Source organism: Anoplophora glabripennis, unplaced genomic scaffold, assembly GCF_000390285.2.
Source record: "Anoplophora glabripennis isolate ALB-LARVAE unplaced genomic scaffold, Agla_2.0 scaffold227, whole genome shotgun sequence".
Classification (NCBI taxonomy): Eukaryota; Metazoa; Arthropoda; class Insecta; order Coleoptera; family Cerambycidae; genus Anoplophora; species Anoplophora glabripennis.
In genome coordinates, this window is record NW_019416488.1 from 396,527 (window position 1) to 411,312 (window position 14,786).

The 14,786-nt window shown below is 35.0% G+C and overlaps 3 protein-coding genes across 6 annotated transcripts; 2 read left to right on the forward strand and 1 right to left on the reverse strand.

The window, feature by feature from the left end:
• Window positions 1–22: 22 nt before the first annotated feature.
• LOC108907076 lies at window positions 23–7,192 on the forward strand. Of its 2 annotated transcripts, none has more exons than XM_018710593.1 (7): window positions 23–255; window positions 310–630; window positions 682–842; window positions 898–1,736; window positions 1,924–2,145; window positions 2,202–2,547; window positions 6,076–7,192. In XM_018710593.1, the coding sequence occupies exons 1-7, from the start codon at window positions 72–74 to the stop codon at window positions 7,135–7,137; spliced, it is 3,135 nt and encodes a 1,044-aa protein (XP_018566109.1). In that variant the 5' UTR covers window positions 23–71; the 3' UTR covers window positions 7,138–7,192. The 2 variants fall into 2 exon arrangements, with proteins under 2 accessions (XP_018566109.1, XP_018566110.1); XM_018710594.1 differs by having other exon boundaries at window positions 316–630.
• Window positions 7,193–11,596: 4,404 nt separating this feature from the next.
• Window positions 11,597–12,406, reverse strand: LOC108907082 (alpha-endosulfine). Of its 3 annotated transcripts, none has more exons than XM_018710602.1 (2): window positions 12,213–12,406; window positions 11,597–12,117 (listed from the first exon to the last, which is right to left on the reverse strand). In XM_018710602.1, the coding sequence occupies exon 2, from the start codon at window positions 12,111–12,113 to the stop codon at window positions 11,742–11,744; it is 372 nt and encodes a 123-aa protein (XP_018566118.1). In that variant the 5' UTR covers window positions 12,114–12,117; window positions 12,213–12,406; the 3' UTR covers window positions 11,597–11,741. The 3 variants fall into 3 exon arrangements, with proteins under 3 accessions (XP_018566118.1, XP_018566116.1, XP_018566117.1); XM_018710600.1 differs by having other exon boundaries at window positions 11,597–12,146; XM_018710601.1 differs by having other exon boundaries at window positions 11,597–12,162.
• Window positions 12,407–13,712: 1,306 nt separating this feature from the next.
• On the forward strand, window positions 13,713–14,341 carry LOC108907085 (activated RNA polymerase II transcriptional coactivator p15). The gene is made up of 2 exons (XM_018710606.1): window positions 13,713–13,865; window positions 13,928–14,341. Exons 1-2 carry the CDS (start codon window positions 13,806–13,808, stop codon window positions 14,192–14,194), a joined length of 327 nt encoding a protein of 108 aa, XP_018566122.1. The 5' UTR covers window positions 13,713–13,805; the 3' UTR covers window positions 14,195–14,341.
• Window positions 14,342–14,786: the final 445 nt, after the last annotated feature.

Consider the following 14,786-nt stretch of genomic DNA (forward strand, 5'->3'; position numbering starts at 1 on the left):
ACTAGTTATAAAACTTGAACTGTCTACACGCCATTAAATAAAACTATTAGGACAAAAATTCATAATTACAGATGAGTTCGAAGTGTTTCGTACCGAACTGCAAAAACACTGTAGGCGTACTTTTTCCCGAGGAACCAAACCTCAAGAAGAAATGGCTGGAAGTTTTGAGAATTAAAGATGTGAACCCTAACCTTACCAGCTTTGTGTGTTCGAGACACTTTGAGGACGCCGATTTAATCGACAGCGAAGGCTTAGGTAACGCCTCTTTAAAAAGCTTCCAGTGCATGTAAAATATATAAATAAAATTAGTTACAGTCAAAGAAGGAGCTTTACCTACGAAGGTTGCTGTAAGTACTACTAACAATGACAAAGATGTTGAATCTAAGAGCCAAGAGCTTTGCGAAGATACTGCTGAGAGCCATGAACAAACAGGTGAAGTACAAGTGAAAATTGAGGCTTGTACAGCAGTTGAGGATGAAATTGATGAGGAAATAAATAAAATGCCTTGTGAAAACACAAGTAATGGTGACGACACGGTAAATTGTCCTGAAGAAAACTCTACAGATGGTGATAACTGTTTGACTTCTAAAGAAGTCACTAATGAATCTGTTGTAGAAAATGAGGAATCAGGTAAGTATTTTAATCAATCAATTTGATGAAAGCTCAGTTAAACACTTGTAGAATCACCAAAAACACTTGTAGAACCACCAAGGACAAAGCAAGAAAAGAAAACATGTAGATTATGTGCGGAAGAAAAATCGGACGTGAAAAACATATTTGAGGAAAAGATAGAAAATGTACCTGCATGTGTTGCCATCATGGAATGCATATATCCCATTGAGGTACGCTCTGTTTACACCTGTTTCACATATACTACTAGTTAATATTGTGTTTTAGATTTTAAAAAGTGATAAACTGTCAAAGGATATCTGTACCAGTTGCTTAGAATGTATAAATTCCTACTTCAAGTTCAGATCCGTTTGTTTAGACAACGACAAGAAGCAGAGGGATATACACGGTGAGGACAAACTTATCCTAGACGATAAAAGCTCCTTTAAACGATCGTCTGACCAAAAACGAAAAGCAGAGCTGAGTGCCGGCGCGTCTTCCAGCAAAAAACTGCGTGTACATGAAATTTTAAGCGATTCGGAGGACGATTACGATGATCGAGACGACCTGGAATCTCTAAGTGATTTCCTTGTGAAGAAAAACGATCCTTTAGAAAGCAAACCGAATTTTCTGTCTCCACCTCCGCTAGTTCCTCTGCCAGCTCTGTCTTCCCGACAGGCCGCGATTAAAGCAAAGTTCGACAAAGTGGAAGAAGAATTGAGGAGAGTGTTAGAAGGCCAGCTTACAGAGGAGCAAGCCAAGGCGGAAAACATCATAATCCACGTCGAGAACGACGACGAACAGTCTCCGGAAAAAATAGCGACACTTTCGAAATTGAAACTTCCCATCGTTATCAAACCCGTGGAAACGAACAGGGTTAAAAAAGTGGCTCAAGGCGTCGTTTCAATATGGAAAAATACGGAACGTCCGAGTTCGCTTACTACTGTGAAAACCGGACTAAAAGAAGAAGTAAATTTACCAAAATGTATTAATATTACAATTAAGAACAACTACAAATCTGAGATTGGAGTCTTTGAGGGGACGTCGATAAATTATGTGTATGACGTGGAGTTCTGTCAGATTGATGGGTATTTGTTTGAATATAGGCTTTGCAAGGGCACTCTAAGGTAATATTTTTGAAATCAGAAGTGGGATATTTTTTGTTTTCTCCAATTCCATCTTAAACACTGATTTTTTTTTACTAAATTTCATTTAAATCGAACAAAAGCATTTGAGTTATGTGCAAAAAACTAAATTTTCAGGAATCTGTAAGGGAAACGTTACACCCTAATTTTTAACCTATACCTTTTTTAGGTTTTTGCGATGCGTTCTCCCAGCATGCCACGCCCTAGGTGTCCAAAATCGCATTAAACCCACCGTGTACAGCTCCGAAATCACCGTACAGAGACCGCACAACCACAGGAGACCCGACGAGGCGGAAAAGAAGAAGCAGATGTTCTATTACGTCATGAAACGGAAGATGCAGAGTGACAAGACCCTCAATTTCAGAAGCGTCTATGACGAAGTTTGTAAACAGTAAGTTCTAATGAAAAAAATCGTATACAAAGCTTCAGTGCGATTTTCTGATGCAGCGATCCAGAGATCAAAGAACTGGTACCGCTAAGAAACGTCATAAACGAGATCTGCCGTCACCAGCTCACTTACAAAATACCGCCCATCAATTCGTTCGATCAGTTCTACAACCACGTCGAGGACGACGCCTTCCAGAAGTTGCATTTCACCCACAACGGCGTGCAGTTCTACCAGGAAAGATTCACGGCGGAAGACGACTGCAAGGCGGTGGTTTTCGCTAATGCCGATATCGTAGAGCAGGTGTCTTACGGTAATTTGATGTATATCGACGCCTCGTTCAAGATAGACACCACCGAGGAGTTCAAGTACCAGCTCGTGACCGTCTTGGTGTGGATCGAGGACAGCGTAAGTTAAAAATAATTGCATAGTATTTTTTTTTGCAGATGTTTTTAATGCGCTTTGGTATTTTTCTTTTTTTTTTGTACTTCTACTTCAGTTTTAAGTCATTGATAGGTCTAATGATGTATAAATGGGCTTAATATGGGGTCCTTGAGGAATAACAAGTGTTCCTTTAAATTTTCTTGCAATTTATACATTTTAATACACTTTTGAATTTTTATTTCTTATATTTCTAATTTGCTTTTAATCCACTGTACTTCTTTAACACACTTTTGAATTTCATTGTAATGACTTACAAAATAGTCCAGACGTTATCTGTTTTAAAATGTCCATATTTGGGTGAATCGTACAAATGAAAATTTTTCTACGTGCGTAAAAAAAACGTGGGCTTAACTTTTGGCGGCACAATATGTTAAAAAAATTTGAAAAATGTCATTTTTCTTCCTATTTAATTATGTATCTTTTCAAGAGTTGGTTTTAGGTGAAAATGGAAGAGTATAAAAATGTTTGTAATTAAATTTTTTACAAAATATGACAAATCGAATGAATCATGATTATTATGGTAAAAATCGAAAAAATCGACAAAAATGGTGTTAAAAAACATTACTTTTTAGGGAATTTTTTGGGGTCTTTAAATTGGGTGTAGAAACTTCATACTTGGCTCAAGAAAACTTCATGTTTTGTAGAATTATCACACCAAATTTCATCAACATCGGTTTTATAGATTTTGCATAATTTTGCAATCCAAATTTTGAAAAAAATTTGCAAATTTTTAAAATTTTGCACAGTAAAAACTAAGGCCCTTAAATACTTGAATATTTAATCCCATATAGAAGGGTTCTCAAGCTTTCAAACGCCTTTTGAAAAATTCAAATCCGTCAATTAGAAGGGCTCTGGCGCTTGTTAAAACATTGGTCGAATTTTTGTACTTATAAACAATTACACACAACTTTGTGAATATTCAACCAAATCAAATTTTTTAAAATAGGTTTTAAAGGTTCTTGGAAAGACGCTTCTTTAAAAAAAAAAAACAGATCGATTGGTCAATTAGTTACGTAGTTATAGCCGATCAAAGTTAACCGTCATTTACACTAAATGTACTGGGACATCCGGGCTAATTTTTCGAAAAATACCTTTGGTATTCCGAGTACTTACCAGGTCTAAGTTTGCAATACTTTTCTTCATTGGCAACCAACTTTAAAACGTGTTTAAAGTTATTTATGCATGCGAGAAGTTCTAGAAAATCGTATGGGTGGTGGTGGTGGTGGGGGAAGCAGAGAGCGCAGCCGCTTCGGCCTGCTCGAAATTGAATCGGCGAGTTCAAAACCGCTACGCACTTAAAAATTTTTACTATCTCAGCTTCTAGAGGTCTGATTTTGATGATTTTTTTTTTAATCGATGTCTCGCGATAAAAAAAAAACAATTAGCATATTTTCAAATGCCTATCGTTAATAATTATTGATCTTTCAACAGTCCGATAATTATTTAACTTTAAACTTCCTTTAATTATCAACTTTATTTTTTTATCGTATCAAAGGTAAGTGCATAAACTTATATACCGTTTATCAAAGATCAAAAACAAATTTATTTAAATATTCTAAAATTGTTTAAACAACAATTATTTTCAAAATATGTCGAAAATTAGTAATATAATGAATTAATTTCTCATTTGCTTATATTTTAAACAATAAATAATATTTGAATTATACTTCAATCACAAAAGAAATGATGACTAAATTAATAAATCAGGATTTAAAAAATTTACACAAATTTTTGTTTTAAATTTATGAATGTATATTATATTTATTTATACAGGGTTATCCAAGAGTCCCGGTACGGCTGAAAAACTTTCGAAGAAAGCATTTTGAAAAAATAAGTAGGGATTTTTCCCTGGCTATTTGATGGTGACCTTGGATTTGACCTTCAAGGTCATTTGAAGGTCAAGTTAAGTTTTTTAAATGGAAACCCCTATTTTTTATTACGGCTTTGGAAAGAGCTGAAATTTAACCTTCAAATACGACCTTGACTACGACTTTGACAATGACCCTAAAGATCATGTCAAAGTCAGGTTAATTTGACCTTGAAGGTCATGGTCAAGGAATTGGTCAAGGTCATAGTTAAACGTAAAATTCCCTGCTCTTTCCAAATCCGCAATAAAAAATAGGGGTTCCTACTAAAAGAAAATTACTTGACCTTCAAATTACCTTGAAGGTCAAATCCAAGGTCACCATCAGATAGCCAGGGAAAAATCACACTTTTACTTACACTTACACTTTTGTCTGGAACATTTTTTCCCAAAATGCATTCTTCGAAAGTTCTGCCATACCGGGACTTTTGGAAGTCGACCTACATTTGACCTTGAAGGTCATTGTCAAAGTCATGGTCAAGACCATCTGTGGACGTAAAATTTCCTGCTCTTTCCAAATCCACAATAAAAAATAGGGGTTTCCATTTAAAAAACTTAACGTGACCTTCAAATGACCTTGAAGGTCGAAGTCAAGGTCTAATCCAAGGTCACCATCAGATAGCCAGGGATAAATCCTTACACTTTTGTCTGAAACATTTTTTCCCAAAATGCTTTTTTTGAAAGTTTTTTCGCCGTACTGGGACTTTTGGATAACCCTGTATGTATAAAAATATAAATTAAAAATTTAATCGAACTTTTTTACATGGGATTACGTTTTCTTCTTCGATAATATATACATCAACTTCTTCATCTTCAAACTCAAGATAGTTATTGATTTCCGCGTTGTCTAACACCACATTCTATTTTAAAAAATTTGATTTGGTTGAATATTCACAAAATTATTCTAATTGTTTATAAGTACAAAAATTCGATTAATGTTTAAACAAGCGCCAGAGCTCTCCTAATTGACGGATTCGAATTTTTCAAAAAGCGTTTGAAAGCTTCAGAGCCTTTCTATATGTGATTAAATTTTCAAGTATCTAAAGGCCTTGGTTTTTGTTGTGCAAAATTTTGAAAATTTACAAATTTTTTTCAAAATCTGGATTGCAAAATTATTATGCAAAATCTATCGAACCGATTTTGATGAAACATGAAGTTTTCTTGAGCCAAGTATGAAGGTCCATATCCAATTTAAAGACCCCAAAAAATTCCCTAAAAAGTAATGTTTTTTAACCCTATTTTTGTCGTTTTTATCGATTTTTACTATAATAATCATGATTCATTCGATTTGTAACTAGTCATATTTTGTAAAATATTTAATTGCAAACATTTTTTTCCTCTTCCATTTTCGCCTAAAATCAAGTCTTGAAAAGATACATAATTAAATAGGAAGAAAAATATGACGTTTTTCGAATTTTTTTAACATATTGTGCCGCCAAAAGTTAAGCCCACGTTTCTTTTGATGCACATAGAAAAATTTTAATTTCTAGTGATACTTCAAAGCCAAAAAGCCAAAAATCTCTGTGAACATACGATTCACCCAAACCAAAACGGATACCGCTTAGTCTAAAAATGTTGTTCATCGAATAATAACAATTAAAAAATATTTAAATTCACAATATTTTCAGTATTACCCAATACTCTACGCCCTGGTCAACAGAAAGACCCAGGAAATCTACAAAAAAATCTTCGAGTACCTCCACGACAGCCTCGCCCCAAAATTGCGACCACACGAAATCGTCACGGACTACGAGGCCAACCTTTACTACGCGTTGGGGGAGACTTATCTCGATTCCGCCATAGGGGGATCGGTTTTCTACTACACCCAGAACTTGTACAAGAAAATCTGCGCCTTGAACCTATCCAGGGACTTGGAAACCAACTCCTACTTCCGGAACATCTACCACATGCTCCTGATGTTGCCGTTGCTGCCCGTCAACACGATTTTGGACGGGCTCAACAACATGGAGATACAAGCTAGGGATCTGGGCTTGACCGACTTGACGCGACCGATTTTCGACCACGTCCGGACCGAGTGGATCATGAAAGTGACCCCGGATCTGTTCTGCGTCCACCGACTGGAAAGTCGGATAAACGAGAACGTTATAGCCCCGTTTAAGAAACTCAGGGACTTTATAATGTTGTCGAAGGGCAAGATGCAGCGGCAGCACACTACGATCGTCACGGTTGTGGAGAAGTTGATAGAATTGGAACATTTTCTGCAAGTGACGTACTCGGCGCCGAACAAAAAGTCGTTTGCGAGGGACCTGAGCAGCTCGCAGAAGAAAAACGTCCTGAAGGCTTGGCAGTACATCGAGAGCCACCCGAAAATCAATATAAACAACTTTTTTTCCAAAGTTCTCGGGTATATCAAGTGCATGGAGAACCAGTTGTGGATATGGGGCTTTTACAGGTACGACGGGGACGTTTCGGACGATTTGATCAATGCTACGAACTTTTCTATCGTTTCTAACGATGCTGAGGTGGTAGAGCAGGGCGAAGACGCGGAACAACTGGATTCTGAGTACGCGGAGACGGAGGGGGAAGCCGTTGGGGAAGGAGAGAACGGACAGCTGGTAATGGAAGCGGTAATCGATGAAAACGGAGGGTTTGTGTTGCAAAACGGCGACAGTGGGGAGCAGAGCACTCCGTTCGAGAATGCTTTTCTGAAATACGTGTATAAAGAATAATTTTTTTCTGACACTTTCGTGGTCTGCAATTTGTAAGAAATATAGCGTTTACTTTTGAAAATGTGTTGTGTTTTATTCACTCGTAAGGTTTCTCAAATTCTTTTCATATTTTTAATAATTTTTTAATATTTTTTTTTAATATACAGGGTGTAATTTTGAATAAACCTTTTTTTTCCATAATTTTCGTTCTCTTCCATTGGAGAGAATTCCTAACTACATGTGCTAGACTCATCGTTCTTGAACTAAATACATTCCTTTTCATTTACAGAAATTTAACAATGAGTACACACAAACACACCAAACCCTCTATTAATTGTCGGTGTTGCGAGAAACAACTACTCCGAGGGCTATATGCCCCTCCCGGCATTGAATTATACACGCAACACCTAGTGCAATGTATTTCCTTGTCGTGAAGATACGACGCAAAACAGCTGGATCGTTCGTCGGTTGTCTCACCTATGACACACTGATGAGGACTAATAAGTCCGAAACCGGTCTGTGTCTGATGGGTTAAACTGACAAACGATCCTAGGTGTTGCGGGTATAATTCAATGCCGGTAGGGGCACATAGCCTTCGGAGTGGTTGTTTCTCACAACACTGACAATTAAGACATTGTCTTCACCCTCTGTGGGTGGCAGTCGTGCAACAAGTACCTGCAATATAGCAGGTCGCCTCCTAGTGTAGTCATTTTAATGGCACAGTTGGGAGTCAGCATGACAGATGGAGCCATTTGTGCTACCGTGTACACACCAAACCCTCGTTAAACACAGAATTAAATAAATATTCTCATGAACTGATAAAATTGAAACAAATAAAAATGTAATAAAATGAAGCGGTGACATATTTGGTTGTTATTGGTTTGCAGAATTAACATTGGTCCTTTCTTTTCTCGCTTAAGAGGGCTCTACAGCAAATAGGCAACCAGCAATACATTTTCATAGATTTTATTACACAGTTTGTCTAAATATAAATCAATGCACAAATAACAGACTTTCTCCCATTCTAACGCAGATTTTCTATAAAATGGACTTAGTTTGAAGCACAAATTACATTTTGGTGTAATAGACCAAGAAATAAAGGTGAAAAATCATCGAGAAATCGTGAAAATTACTGTGCGTGATTTTATTGTTGGAAAGTCTTGGGAATGATAATACAAGAGGCGTTTCATCTCGTGGGTCATGAAAAAAGTATAGCGTCGTTTTTTATCAACAAATAAGTAAAAAATTCAGCATTTTTTGTTCTATGCGTTATTGTAAAAAAACTATTAATCTTAGCAAAAAATGTTCAACAGATGATTTGATCTAGAGAAACTCATCTTTAAAATGAGACGTTATAAGTTAAAATTGTTTTATAAACAAAAAATTTATTGCAAAATTAAACGGAAAAAGTGATTTTTCTTTAATTGTTAATAATTTTTCAAATAATTAATAAAATCTTACCAAACTTTCCCAAAATGTGAGTTTTTATATCCTTAAGAGATGTGCAAAAGATGGGCTCGATCGGTCAAATAGTTTTTGCAAAATTCCATTTATTTATCCCATTTTTGCAAAAAGGCCCATTTTCAAATGACTATTCCGGGGACCGGGTTATGACTAAAACATTCTTTTTGGGCCTTTTTTGCAAAAATGGGATAAAAAATGGAATTTTGCAAAAACTATTTGACCGATCCAGCCCATCTTGTACATCTCTTAATATAAAAACTCGGATTTTGGGAAAGTTTGGTAAGATTTTATTAATTATTTAAAAAGTTATTAACAATTAAAGAAAAAGCAGTTTTCCGTTTAATTTTGCAATAAATTTTTTATTTATAAAGCAATTTTATCTTATAAGTCTCATTTTCAAGATGAGTTTCTCTAGATCAAATCGTCCGTTGAACTTTTTGCTAAGATTAATAGTTTTTTTACAATAACGCGTGTACAACGAAAAATGACGAATTTTTGACATATTTGTTGATACAAAACAATAACGCTATACTTTTTTCATCAGGTGGATTGATATTATGTATTTAGTTCACCCAAATGTCACTGTCCGAGATTATTGACACTGATATTCATAAACTAAACACAGTGCTTTAAGGGGTTAGGCCACCTTAGAGCGAGACATATTTGCATATTTCGGGACTTTTATTAAATGAAATAAAGGAATAAATTGAATTTATTATACTACTAATGAATTACAAAAGAAAATTTTTTCATAGTAATTAATAAAAAAATAGCGACTTAACCGCATTTCTTCGTCAACGCCTTTTTTTTCAAGAGGTCCACGGCTAAAAATGTAACTTGTGCAATTTTTGACCTGGAACAAAAAAAAATGCTTCCGATTGTATACAGAGGGTATATCTTTGAGAGGGGATCATACAGAGGTTACCTTTCCTACCTTTGATCTATAAAAACACGTATCAATAGTTTATTTTTTCAAATTTCATTTTCTTTTTATGTAAAATACTTACAAATATTAATTAGAATGTTCCAACCATGGAGACAATCAAATGAACGTAGAGGTAAGTGTCATTTAATCGACAACAAATCATATTACACGATGCACAGGAAAATTAATTTGATATATCGGATTCAAAAAAAAAAATAAATTCTGCACCGCATTTAATTTTGAAAAATCGGGCAAAATAGACACTGGTTAAATTTTTGAAAAGACGTGTTGCATAACTTATGTTAACATTTTTAATTTAAAACTATTTGGGGTATCAATTAATAAGAAGTTTTTTTACATTTTATTAAAGAATAAATTAAGTAATGGATTTCTGTTGTGATTATATGGCAGCTTAATTATACAGGGTGTCCCAAATTATAGGCATATAGGCCATTAAGATACTAAGTCAAAAACAGAAGAAACTGAAATAATTAACTATACAGGGTGATTCACAACTTATCCATCAAAATTTGGGAATAGATGCAGCATGAAAAATTGAGTAAATACCGTAAAAAAATTTTTTGTAAAATCCTCATATCTTCCGAGAAAAAATTATTGAAGTTGTAGTACTTTTCACCATTACATGGCTGGACAACTGTAGTCTAGAGTCATTTGCGTTGTGCGCTTTACGCAATGGGCGTAGAGTCACGTGGCCCCAGCGACTTCGAATACTCAAATCCGATTTTACAATTAGTATTAACGTCATTGCGATAGTGTTTACCATAGTTTTTTAGTAGTTAGTGTCAAAAATGGCTTACATGTATAGCAACTTGGAGTTGATGGGAATTGTTTTAATTTATGGTGAAGCAAGGCACTGCGTAGAAACTGTGTAAGAGGGGTCCAAATGTGTTTACACGTCTGTGGACAAAACAGTTGTAAATCAGAGGTATGTCAAATTATTTTATTAAGTAAAACCACAAATTAATTTCATTAATTAACAATAACAATAGCGGCAAAAGCAGTTAAACTTGCTGATATAAAATATGTGATAAAATTCTATTTATTTCTTTCCTTGGGAAATTCTTTCAATATAAGTTTTTGTCCATTTTTTATTACACTTCTTGTGTAAGGTCAGGTTTTATAGTGAACCACTTTCCAGTGCCGTGCAGAAGTGTATTTTGAAATAATTTTCAAATTGCCTTTTTGATTTTTTTTTCAAAATTGTATTTGTAAGAGTCCCTTGTACATCCACATTTTTTTTTACAGCACTTAGGCCTCATTGGGCCCCTTGTGCATCCTCTTAGTGAGAGATCAGGTCTCGTGAGCCATCAGTCAACCTATCAAGGAAAAAAAGGCCACCGTTTTCCTAGCACGGATTCTCTCATTGACGAGACAGCAGTGCACTCGCAGAGTACATGGAAAACTGTCTCGTCTTCCTGCGCACAACCTCGGCAGAGGGGTGTTTCACTTTTTTAGGTGCCAATTCTGATATATAGGCCTAATATTTTTTCAAAATTTTCAAAAAAAAGACTATTTCCATGTTTTCTGAATTAATCGAGAAAAATCATTTTTTGAATTAATCGAGAAAAAAGCGACACGGGAGAATAATTTGTCTTTTTCGTTGAATAGTTAATTATCCTAGCAATCCAGTAGGTGAGACCAAACAGATATGTAGAATAATTTCATATTATTAGATATCTGATGAAAAAAAAATGTAATACAATTTTAAGTTCTATTTAATTAAAAATATTTTGTTTGAACTTCATTTGTTTTTACTTACCTACTATATTTACAAACTTATAAATTGGAACACCCTGTATATACATTATTTTGTAACTATTGGCATGCAGTACATTTGTAAAAGCAGAATGAAACTCAAAAGTAATAAAAGCTTATTTATTTCGTAACTAAAAAAAATAAATCGACCATTAAAATTTAAATTAAATACAATCATGCTTAATCGTTAATTAAAAACTTTATAGCTTGTCTTGCAAAACTGTAATCAAATTAAAAAGGAAACTACGCTATTTACACTTTTACGATAGAAATCATTTTCTTGCTAAATCTCCAAAATTCCAACTGAACGAAAAATTTGTTTTAAATAATTTATTGACATATCAATAACATTAGAAAACCTTAAACTAAACTTAGTACAGCAAATTTAACAATTCCATGAAAAAATAACCAACCACTTACAATCCTTTAAAACAACCACACCGACACGATCGACAGTGCTCTAACTAGTGGAGGTTAGCTTCGAAGGTTGGACTATGGACGTCTTTCTCACCGGGATGGTCTCTGGGGTAGGAATAGCCTCCCCTGTTGCAGTAAAAGGTGTAGGACCGGGTAATTTAGCTGCCGGTTTGTTGATTCCTCCCATTTTCTGTTTGGCCATTTGGTAGTCCCCGGAATCGAAGAACTTCTGGCCTTTCGCCAACCTTTTCTGCAAGAAAGCCGAGTGTCCTCCAGCCAGGCGGCCCGGGGGGGCGCCAGGGGCCCCAGGGAGAGCGTACTTCGCCTTCAACTTGGCCTCTTCCTGCTTTTCTAACTCTTGGGGGGAAAGTTCTTCCTGCATCTGTTCCATTTGGTCACATTCTTGATCAGTCATGTTTCTGTGTTTTGGAAAATGTTAAGGTTTAGCCTAAAATAATGAATTTCTGAAGGAAAAATAATAAGGTAAAAATGACTTTTTTAAAATGCAACTCACCTAAAGCGTAGGAGACAGGTTGTGTTGTTTCTTGTATCTGTTTACTTTCTTAATTTTCTAAACGTAGTTTTTGATTATAGATGAGTGAATCTAGAAAAACAGATGCTTTTTTTATTTCTTTAAAAAATCGACAAAACAAATTAATGATGTTTGTTGATCGAATGAAACTGGAATGAAAGTTGATAAAAACGCAAAAACGGTTATAAACGTCTAACTTCAAGGCATTCATAGATGTCGGTTTTGAAAATTAATTGAAAACGAAAACTGCGATTAAATATTTAGTATCCACGAACTACTTGCACCCTTACAAAATTGAACACAAAATTATCTTCAAGCCATTAGTTACCTCAATTTTAAACGGATAGGGATAATAGATAAATGTACAAAATTAAATAATTAATAAAATATTGTTGTCCTTGGTAGTTCAATTACCTTAGAACATTAAATATAAAGAACAGAGATTAGATTGATCAGAATTTCTCACAGTGACCATGACCACAGTTTTAAAGAAGTTAGGCGGTCGGCTGATAGGAGGCACCGCAGTCGACGTAAGATTAGTGATGGGCATAATCGACCAATTTTGATAATCGAGTTCTCGGTAATCGAGTACTTCTAATAATCGAGTGATCACTCGAGATACGAGATATTGGTCGTTTTCATCCCAGCGGCGCACAAATATGTTTGTATAGTCATATATTACTTATAAGCGTAGCTAAAAAAAAAAAAAAAAAACGCACGCACTTCAAAACCTAACCACTTTTTCGTTTTATTCTAAAAAAAAGGTTACGCACTCAGTGACTATTTGCAGTATGCAATAACATTTTGGGGTGCAACCGTAGGGTAATAATCACTCGAGTGGTGGGAGTAAACATCTCGAGATATCTCGAGTAATCTTAATAATCGAGTACCACTCGATTTTTCACTCGAAATTTCCCATCACTACGTAAGATATAAGAACGGGTTACTCGAAAAGAGAATTTGTGCTTAAAGTTTATAATAGGATAATAAGAGTAATTTTTATAAATAATATTGATAAATGCATAACTTTTCAGACCTAAGGGCATAGATCGCAATGACCTTTGGACGTCAAAATTTGAGGATCAACTAATACTTTGACTTAACTACCTAATAAAGTTAATGAAATCAATGTTACAGAATGGCAACGACCCTCACACAAGTGATTCTATTAAATTAAAACCAATGCCATAATATACTTGATTCCTTTGTAAAGTTATTTCTGTTACATCGTACTTATAACCTAACATGACTTGTATAAATCCATTTGGGGGAGTTTATGACCATTCTATTAGGGAAAAAAGAACTGTGACAAAAAAATACATCCTTGAAAGTGAAATTTGTGTAACGCACAACAAATTCGGATCCCGACACATTTAACACGAAGTACGAAACGGAACAGGAAAGAACACAGAACACAGTGAATTTCGGGTTGGTAAGTTTTGTAACATTTCTTATGTTTGTCATTATTTTCCGAATATTCGAGGTCGTTCTTGGTCAGTGGTTATTGGTAGTGAGCGGCTTTTTAATTTCTTTGCTGCCGATTATTGTAAAAAGCTTTGCTAAATTTAGTACAAAATGCCTAAACATAAGCCTACCAAGGACGAAAGCTCCGACTCCGATTCAGGTCCAGAGGATGTAAGTATATATTTTTCCTACACTAAACCTAACCTATACCGACGCTTTCATTCCCTCCATAGAGAGGACCGATAAAGAAGCCGAAATCCGATGTTAAACCAAAGCCTAGTAACTCCAGTGAAGATGAAAATAGCTGGGACTTGGGGAAAAACCGTTTCGTTAAGCTGTCAGAGTTCAAAGGTAAATGGTACGTTAACATAAGGGAGTTCTACAACGATGATGGTGAGCTGAAGCCAGGTAAAAAGGGTATCATGCTGACCATGGAGCAGTGGCAGAAGTTCAAGAACTGCATAAGCGAATTGGATGACGCCATAAAGAGAAACGTCTAGGTTAAGCACTATTTATTCCCCGTTTGTTCTGTATGTTAGGATGTTGTCTTTAAATGAGTTGTTTGTTGGCTTTGTAAAGTGGTTTAGTCTCTTAAGGATTAAAGTTTTTTTGTACCAGTGTACCTAATAAATAAAATATTAATACAATGGCCGTATTTTTGTACTAAATTTTAAGACGTAGTTTTAATCAAACGAGCACTTTGTCAAATATATTTTAGTTTGTATTGCATATGTAGTGTAGTAGTTGAACAATAATAATTTTGATACAAGAATAAACACAATGTACGCCACTTTTTTTTTAATTTGGCACAAAAAAGATTTCAGGAAACGGCAAAAACAGTCAGTGGGCTGATTTTATAAATTTAATTTTGCGTAAGTACAAATATCTCGCATTAAGAAAGTTGATAGTTATTTCATTGTTCATGTTTATACTACAATGCACGGCAGAAAGGTTTACAAAACATTAACGACAAATCTAGTTTATGAGTGAAATATTTCTGGTAAGATAAAATTAAAATTATAATATCAACACATTTCTTCAGTAAAAAATGCCAAAATAATTACAGGCAATGTAATGTTGAGTACATAGTAC

Bases quoted from the DNA above. Each gene is read 5' to 3' on its own strand.
- LOC108907076 (XM_018710593.1), top strand. From the start codon at position 72: ATGAGTTCGAAGTGTTTCGTACCGAACTGCAAAAACACTGTAGGCGTA. The intron at 1,737-1,923 runs GTAATATTTTTG...TACCTTTTTTAG, and splicing joins CTTTGCAAGGGCACTCTAAG to GTTTTTGCGATGCGTTCTCC. The intron at 2,548-6,075 runs GTAAGTTAAAAA...CAATATTTTCAG, and splicing joins TGGTGTGGATCGAGGACAGC to TATTACCCAATACTCTACGC.
- LOC108907082 (XM_018710602.1), bottom strand. From the start codon at position 12,113: ATGACTGATCAAGAATGTGACCAAATGGAACAGATGCAGGAAGAACTT.
- LOC108907085 (XM_018710606.1), top strand. From the start codon at position 13,806: ATGCCTAAACATAAGCCTACCAAGGACGAAAGCTCCGACTCCGATTCA. The intron at 13,866-13,927 runs GTAAGTATATAT...TTCCCTCCATAG, and splicing joins CCGATTCAGGTCCAGAGGAT to AGAGGACCGATAAAGAAGCC.